This window comes from Camelina sativa, chromosome 20 (genome assembly GCF_000633955.1).
Source record: "Camelina sativa cultivar DH55 chromosome 20, Cs, whole genome shotgun sequence".
Lineage (NCBI taxonomy): Eukaryota > Viridiplantae > Streptophyta > Magnoliopsida > Brassicales > Brassicaceae > Camelina > Camelina sativa.
Window position 1 is genome coordinate 23965996 of NC_025704.1, and position 8947 is coordinate 23974942.

Below are 8947 nucleotides of genomic sequence, written 5' to 3' on the forward strand. Positions count from 1 at the left end.
TGACCCTCACTGTCCTCTTCATCGGAGTTGTCTCAGCTCGTGACTGGAACATCCTGAACCAGCTCAAAGGAACCACAACCACCACAAAGACTAGCGAAACCGCCGTCGTGTCTTTGAAAGGACCAAACCTAAACGGATACTGCGAGAGCTGGAGGGTCAACGTGGAGCTTAACAACATTAGGAACTTTTTGGTGGTGCCACAGGAATGTGTGTGGTTCGTCCAAAAGTACATGACCTCATCTCAATACGAGGAGGATGTGGAGAGAGCCATTGATGAAGCTGTCCTTTACCTAGGAAAAACTTGTTGCGAGAAGAAGACATGCGATGGCATGGATGCTTGGATCTTTGACATTGATGACACTCTTCTTTCCACCATCCCTTACCACAAGAGCAACGGCTGCTTCGGGTAAATACACTAAACTTAACTCTACATACATTTAGGCTCGATCGGTTTGGGTTGACCAAATATTAGTTTGGTTTTTGGTTCGATTTTGGATAAAGTAATAAATTAAATTTCCATTATATATTTTAAACCAACAAAAAAAGATCCAAATTACAAATTTTGTCTGGTTAGCTTTAATCCGGTTAAGACATAAAACCGGGATTGAAATGTTACATTACATTGATTTGAATCAGTGGTGAGCAACTGAACCAGACCAAGTTCGAGGAATGGCAAAAGATGGGCAAAGCACCAGCCCTTCCAAACATGGTTAAGCTGTTTCATGAGATCAGAGAGAGAGGTTTCAAGATCTTTTTGGTATCTTCTCGTAAAGAGTATCTCAGATCCGCCACCGTCGAAAACCTTATCGAAGCCGGTTACCACGGCTGGTCTAACCTCCTTCTCAGGTATATTATATAGATTTCCCGGTTCGATTCATATTTAATAACCGAGTTAAACCGATATGTAAAAAAAATATTTACCGGTTAAGTTATAAGATCATTTTTATGGTATAATAACTTTTTTAACAAATCGGAAAATTGCAGGGGAGAGGCAGACGAGAAGAAGAGTGTGACCCAATACAAAGCAGATTTGAGGTCATGGCTTACAAGTCTTGGGTACAGAGTTTGGGGAGTAATGGGTGCACAATGGAACAGCTTCGCAGGTTGTCCAGTTCCCAAGAGAACCTTCAAGCTCCCTAACTCCATCTACTATGTCGCATAATCAAACCATTTTTACTGTCCTAACCAAAACAATAAGATCAGATGTTTTAATCTGATTCTTGAGTATTTATGTCTCTTCCTTTCTCCACTTCTGGTTTTTATAACCAATTTAAATGCTTATGATCCATGAACCATGATCATCTTTTGTTTGTGTTGCATTCGGATGTTTTCTTTTGTATCACCATTTTGGGCCTTTGTGAAATTATTGATTATGGGCTTTTGTTATATAATCTCCTCTCTCTCTCTCTCTCTCTAGTCTCTCTATACCTAATTTAGTTTCAAGAACATTGCTGGATTAAGTAAGAGTGTAAGACTAAAGTAGAAATACATAATAACTTGAAAGCTACTCTAAGTTATACAAATTCTAAAGAACTAAAAAGAACAACAAACAGCAGAAGTTGGAAGCTCAAGCAATTAAATAATACTCTGAGTACACTGAGCTGTCTCCTTCTTCCACCAAATCTTGTTGCTGTCTCTTGAAGCTTTCTTATGACACAAACCTCAGACCCAATTTCACCTCACAGTTTGGTACAACCTCAGCTTTCTTCACAGCAAATTCTAACCTTTTCCCTTTATATTACATATCTGATCTCTTCAATCTTTAAAAACACATAGTCACATACATTTCTCTATATCACCTTCTGCTCTGCTTTTGAGCTCAGCTTGCCTCGCCATGGAACCAAACACCATGGCCAGCTTTGACGACGAGGTAAGAGAGAAAGAGAGAATCAAATCAAACTTGTTTCCTGTGTTTTGTTCTAAATTATTCAACTCGGTTTGCATTAAAATCTTATAAGTTATGCACTTTTATGGATGCAGCATCGTCATTCCACCTTCTCAGCTAAGATCTGCAGAGTCTGTGGCGATGAGGTCAAAGACGACGACAATGGCCAGACTTTTGTGGCATGCCACGTGTGTGCTTACCCGGTTTGCAAACCTTGCTATGAATATGAGCGTAGCAACGGTAACAAATGTTGCCCTCAATGCAACACTCTTTACAAACGCCACAAAGGTAAATTACACTAAACCCTGTTTTGGTCTTTACAAATCCATAACCCTTGCTTGACTCTCTTATTGGTGAAATAATTTCTTTGAAGGCTCTCCGAAAATAGATGGAGATGAAGAAGGAAACAATGGTGTTGATGGTTCAGATGATGAGTTGAATATCAAGAACCGCCAGGATTCCTCCATTCACCAGAATTTTGCTTATGGATCGGTACTAAAAATGACTTAAATCGATTGTTTTTTTTCTTTTTTTTTTTTCTGTAATCTCCATTCCCATTCGAGATCAAGATTCTGAGTAGTTTATGGGTATTGAAGGAAAATGGAGACTACAATAGTAAGCAGCAATGGCGTCAAAATGGTCGAACCTTTTCTTCAACTGGAAGTGGTATATAGAAAATATATCTAGCTATGTGTGATTTTTATATGCATAGAGATTTATAAGAGCAAATTTTGAGGCCTATTTCTATGTGATTTGATTTGAAGTGTTGGGGAAAGACTTTGAAGCAGAGAGAGATGGCTACACAGATGCGGAGTGGAAAGAACGAGTAGATAAATGGAAAGCGAGGCAAGAGAAGAGAGGTTTGGTGGTAAAGGGAGATCAAACAAATGATCAAGACAAAGAAGATGATGAAGAAGACGAATACTTGTAACAATAAGAAAACACTGATCTTTCTTTAATCTCAAGTAATAAAGGTTTGGAGCGTAAGTAACTGAGTTCTTGTTGATTACAGAGATGCTGAAGCAAGACAACCTCTCTGGAGAAAAGTCCCAATCTCGTCTAGCAAAATCAGTCCATACCGAATCGTGATCGTTCTTCGTCTTGTTATCTTAGTTTTCTTCTTCCGTTTCCGTATCTTGACACCAGCCAAAGACGCATACCCTCTCTGGCTTATCTCAGTCATCTGCGAGATCTGGTTTGCACTCTCTTGGATCCTCGATCAGTTCCCGAAATGGTTTCCGATTAACCGAGAGACATACCTTGACCGACTCTCAATGAGATTCGAACGGGATGGTGAAAAGAACAAGCTTGCACCAGTTGATGTGTTTGTCAGTACGGTGGATCCGCTTAAGGAACCTCCGATCATCACAGCCAACACTATTCTCTCGATCTTAGCCGTTGATTACCCAGTGAATAAGGTGAGCTGCTATGTGTCTGATGACGGTGCATCAATGCTCCTGTTCGATACATTGTCTGAAACTTCAGAGTTTGCAAGGAGATGGGTTCCGTTTTGCAAGAAGTACAATGTCGAGCCAAGAGCTCCAGAGTTTTACTTCTCAGAGAAGATTGATTACTTGAAGGATAAAGTCCAAACTACATTCGTCAAAGATCGCAGAGCAATGAAGGTCAGTGAAGAAACATCCCTACTTTTAAATCACACAACAGATCTGTACTGACGTACTAAATGTTTTGCAGAGAGAATATGAAGAATTCAAAGTGAGGATCAATGCTCTAGTGGCAAAAGCTCAGAAGAAGCCTGAAGAAGGTTGGGTGATGCAAGATGGTACACCATGGCCAGGGAACAACACTCGTGATCATCCTGGGATGATTCAGGTCACTACAAAAACCTCAAAACCCAACGCTTCTGATATACAATCAAAGACTCCACCTTGGCAACTAAACGAAACTACTTTGAGTTTCAGGTGTATCTAGGAAAAGAAGGAGCATTCGACATTGACGGTAACGAATTGCCACGTCTTGTGTATGTATCAAGAGAGAAGCGGCCTGGTTATGATCACCACAAGAAAGCTGGAGCCATGAATGCAATGGTAAGTAAAACAAACCAAACCAAACCAATCAAAAGCTCCGTCAGAAACCAAATCTAACTTTTGAGGAAATGTTGCAGGTCCGAGTCTCAGCAGTGCTCACAAATGCCCCATTCATGCTCAATCTAGATTGTGATCACTACATCAACAACAGTAAAGCCATAAGAGAATCAATGTGCTTCCTAATGGATCCACAGCTTGGTAAAAAGCTTTGTTATGTTCAATTCCCTCAAAGATTCGATGGAATCGATCACAACGATCGATACGCCAACAGAAACATCGTCTTCTTCGATGTAAGTCTCCATCATCATCATCACCATAACAAAAACCCCCCAAACTCAAATTCAAAACCCTAATATATCTGTCTCAAATCTTGTAGATAAACATGAGAGGCTTAGATGGGATCCAAGGACCAGTCTATGTAGGAACAGGATGTGTATTCAACAGACCAGCGTTATACGGATACGAACCTCCGGTATCGGAAAAGCGCAAGAAAATGACCTGCGACTGTTGGCCGTCGTGGCTTTGCTGTTGCTGCGGCGGAGGTAAGCGTCACCATCACAAATCGAAATCATCAGATCCGTCAAAGAAGAAATCAGGAATCAAGAGCTTGTTATCTAAACTAAGGAAGAAGAGCAAGAAGAAGAGTGATGACACTACGATGAGCAGCTATACAAGGAAGCGATCCACGGAGGCGATATTTGATTTGGAAGATATTGAAGAAGGGCTTGAAGGATACGATGAGCTTGAGAAATCGTCGTTGATGTCGCAGAAGAACTTTGAGAAGAGGTTTGGGATGTCACCTGTGTTTATTGCTTCGACGTTGATGGAGAAGGGAGGTTTGCCGGAGGCGACGAACACGAGCTCGTTGATCAAAGAAGCCATTCATGTTATTAGCTGTGGCTACGAAGAGAAGACTGAATGGGGCAAAGAGGTAAATATCAATTAATTATAGGCTCTAATGGTAATATTGCAGAATTGCTAAAACAATGAACAAAAATAATTTCAATTACAAAAATTAGTTTGCAAAATTTTATTTTCAATTCTAGAAATTAACTAAAACAAAATATTTTCTTTCATTTACATTTTTTAAAAATATGATTAGAGAATTTTAAACAGCAGAATTCATCAACTAAACCGAATTTTACTAGTCATAATATATTATATGATTTTACGATACCATGTAAATTCAAACTTTTTATTTATTTCCGGAAAAGCGACTTTGCATAATTTTAAATTTGCAAAAACTGACTAGAAAAGATGACCAACATGATGTAGTTTTATGGTAATGATAATGATTTGAGTGTGAACTCTAATGTTTTGCATTTGGTATTTGAATTTTTTATTCAGATTGGATGGATTTATGGATCAGTGACAGAAGATATCCTAACAGGATTCAGAATGCATTGTAGAGGTTGGAAATCAGTTTACTGTATGCCTAAAAGACCAGCATTCAAAGGATCAGCTCCTATCAATCTGTCGGATCGGTTGCACCAAGTGCTTAGATGGGCACTCGGTTCTGTCGAAATCTTCTTTAGCCGTCATTGTCCTTTGTGGTATGCTTGGGGAGGCAAGCTTAAGATTCTTGAACGTCTTGCTTACATCAACACCATTGTTTATCCTTTCACTTCTATTCCTCTCCTTGCCTATTGTACTATTCCAGCCGTTTGTCTTCTCACCGGCAAATTCATCATTCCAACGGTAAGTCTCATTATAATTTTCTTTACACCTTAAACTCCTATAGGTTTACACTTTTACCCATAAATCATTATTAAAAAAAAAAAAAACATATTTTGCCCAAATTTTTAGAAACCAATTCATTATTCCTACATTTAGACTGATTTTTCTACTCTTTAAACTCCAAAAAGTTTGCACTTTTACCCCTAAAGTTTCTAAATGTTGTTGATTGGCCCCCACCAAACCCACAAAATCAGAAAATGATCAAAAAAATCCGTTTAACCACTACTTTACAATTCATAAAAGTTCACTCTTTTAGTCCTTAATTATCTAAAGATTCACACTTTCACCCTAAATGTTCTTGATTTGTCACAAAATCAATTAAATGATCAAACTTTATTAACACCCATTTGCTTTCTTTTGATTCAGATCAACAATTTCGCAAGCATATGGTTTTTGGCACTGTTCTTATCAATCATTGCGACGGCGATCTTAGAACTCCGGTGGAGCGGCGTGAGCATCAACGACCTCTGGCGTAACGAACAATTCTGGGTGATTGGTGGTGTCTCAGCTCATCTCTTCGCCGTCTTTCAAGGTCTTCTCAAAGTCCTCTTTGGTGTTGACACTAACTTCACCGTCACGTCAAAAGGAGCTAGTGACGAAGCTGATGAGTTTGGAGATCTTTACCTCTTCAAATGGACCACTCTTCTCATCCCTCCGACCACACTCATTATCCTCAACATGGTCGGTGTTGTAGCCGGAGTCTCTGACGCTATTAACAATGGATATGGTTCTTGGGGACCGCTGTTTGGGAAACTGTTTTTCGCGTTTTGGGTCATTGTTCATCTTTACCCTTTCCTCAAAGGTTTGATGGGTCGGCAAAACAGAACCCCGACGATCGTTGTGCTTTGGTCTATCCTTCTCGCGTCTATCTTCTCGTTGGTTTGGGTAAGGATTGATCCGTTCTTGCCGAAACAGACTGGTCCGTTACTGAAACAGTGTGGCGTCGACTGTTGATTAGTCACCGCTACTGCGTTTGCGTTTAGTCGCCCTTATGAGCCATTTTGCTTGGGCTATTTTTCGATTTGGGTGTTCCTTTGTTTGATCATATGGGTTTTTGTAAGGAGAAAAACAATTCATACTTTGAATCACATGTTAAATAATAGACAAAAATACAAACAAATAGAATGAATAATAATAAATCAAATCACATTACACAACACACATAACGATTTGGTAATCATCAACCAAAGACACACACACACACACACAAACAAACAAACAAAGTGATGAAATAATTTCACAAAGGCAACTTAGTAATGAATAAATGAAATTTTTACTCACAGAATCAGTGTAAACCAAAACATGTGGAATTCGAGTTTTAAGAGCTTCGACTGTTCTTGCTGGTGACCATTGAGTGATTGTTCCAGTAACCACCAACTGTTCCGATGATCGGTGATTCAGGGCTTCTACTTGGCGATTTCCTCGGCGAGTTCGTGGCTGAGAACTGCTTAATCTCCGCTGCAGTCAATGCTCCCAATATAGGTCTTTCGTCGTGGCTTTGAACCGGTTTCGAGTATTTCTTCTTCTCTGACATTGCGGTTTCAACACTGCTGCATCCGCTGTTCGTGGTCGGAGATGTGGATAGCCAAGTTGAGAGACTAGCATCAACAGCTACTTCTTGAGTTCTCTGTTTCTTAGTTTCATCTCTTGATCTCCTGTTCAAGCTGAATGATGATGACAATTCATCAACCTGTTGAGGCTCCAAGCTGAAGGAAGCATTAACGGCGTTCTCTTTTCGAGAATGTGTATGTGTTGTTCTTCCTTTGGATTTCACAGCTTTCCATTGGTTGAGATTCTCGATCGGGTTCAGTACTGCGTTGACATATCCGCTTCTGTCTCTAGCACTTGCATTAGTCTTTTCTCCTATCTTCTCTATGTCCATAACGTTATCTGCAATCTCCTCAGTGTAAACTTGTTTATCCCAGTTGTGCAGCTTATCATCATAACTATCATCATCATCATAATAGTCTTCATCAAGTAACCCACCATCTTCATCATCATCATCATCATCTAGATCACTTTCGTCACAATCCGTTACATCCTCCTCTTCATCATCACTTTCTCTACAATTCTGGTATCTGTGGTTTGAAGGATAAGACCCTGACGAGTTCGAGGTTACATCACTCCCCTCAGATGAACATCGAGCCTGCCTCGACGTCTTCACCTCTTCTTTCTTCTCTTCAGAGAACTCAACAGATTCATCTACTACAATGTGTTCATATGTTTTGACATTCGTGTCAAAAGTCACTTTCTTCCTAGTCGGACTCGGACTCGGACTCGGACTGTGTTTCTTCTCCTCAACCTTGTCACTGCAATTTAAATAAAAGAATAAAATCTGTTAAGCTAACACAAAACACAAAGCACGAGTCTGTGTACAAAAAGAACAAAACACACAATACTTACAAGATATCATCAGTGATTGGAATCACAGAGACTTTAGAGACTTCCACAACACTCACATGATCATCCTTTGGAGACTCTTCCACAACACTAGCAACCTTAAAATTTAAATGGTCATCCTTTACAATCTTTGGAACTTCATCAACAATAGGAACCCTAAGATTCACATCAACATCTTCTGCAGACCCTTCAGAGATTCTCTACATAAAACGAAATAAATTACTACAAATCAAGCAAAACCCAACAAAATCAAAGCTAAATAAAACCAACTCAACACTAAACAAAATCGACTTTTTCCATGAGAAAATAGAAACTTACATTTAAACGTGGTTGGAAAGATTCACGACGTCTCTGACGGCGACGATGACTCTTCCGACGACCGAAGCAACCTAGTAAGCAACCCATTCTCTTCTAATAACCTCAAAGAGCTAGCTAGAGAGTTTGAAGATAACAGATTCCTTTGAAGAGCTTGCGCCTTAAAGAGTTAACATCACAAAGAGATGATTTTTAAACTGAGCTTAGGACTTCAGAAGTTGAGCTGAAGAGAAAAGAGTGTGTGTCCTTTGGGGATTTAGGGATTTAGATTTCCCTTTTTTTATTTTTTTTTAACGGCAATTTTACTTTTCTTTTTAATTTGAGTTTATTAATATATTATTTTTGTGGGGGTAAAAAAAAGGAAAGTAGATGACCGTTACAAAAGTCTGACCCCACGCATTTTAGACTGTGAAATTGGACCGTTACTATGTGGGCCACTGCTTTATAAATAAAGAAGAATAAGCATTTCTTAATTTGGGGATAATGGGCCGTCGTAAGCCCATTTATGGTCGGTCTACTAAACTTTTTACAATTACTAACTTCGACGAGCTTGATGAGACAC

General features: G+C 39.4%; 3 protein-coding genes across 3 annotated transcripts in view; 2 read left to right on the forward strand and 1 right to left on the reverse strand.

Moving 5' to 3' along the window:
- The window catches only part of LOC104771559 (acid phosphatase 1-like), a 2365-nt gene extending 971 nt beyond the window's left edge, over positions 1-1394 (forward strand). Inside the window, exons 2-4 of the mRNA XM_019242393.1 lie at positions 24-406; positions 637-846; positions 985-1394. Coding sequence (XP_019097938.1) covers positions 24-406; positions 637-846; positions 985-1162 — 771 coding nt within the window. The 3' untranslated portion in view covers positions 1163-1394. The remainder of the gene's footprint in view (positions 1-23; positions 407-636; positions 847-984) is intronic.
- LOC104771560 (cellulose synthase A catalytic subunit 4 [UDP-forming]) lies at positions 1760-6624 on the forward strand. Its single transcript, XM_010496100.2, has 12 exons — positions 1760-1870; positions 1981-2173; positions 2259-2377; positions 2482-2551; positions 2650-2812; positions 2898-3510; positions 3581-3718; positions 3808-3933; positions 4011-4223; positions 4310-4864; positions 5281-5631; positions 6037-6624. The coding sequence occupies exons 1-12, from the start codon at positions 1835-1837 to the stop codon at positions 6622-6624; spliced, it is 3165 nt and encodes a 1054-aa protein (XP_010494402.1). The 5' UTR covers positions 1760-1834.
- LOC104771562 (eisosome protein SEG2-like) lies at positions 6747-8685 on the reverse strand. The gene is made up of 3 exons (XM_010496101.2): positions 8389-8685; positions 8074-8270; positions 6747-7979 (listed from the first exon to the last, which is right to left on the reverse strand). The coding sequence occupies exons 1-3, from the start codon at positions 8473-8475 to the stop codon at positions 6989-6991; spliced, it is 1275 nt and encodes a 424-aa protein (XP_010494403.1). The 5' UTR covers positions 8476-8685; the 3' UTR covers positions 6747-6988.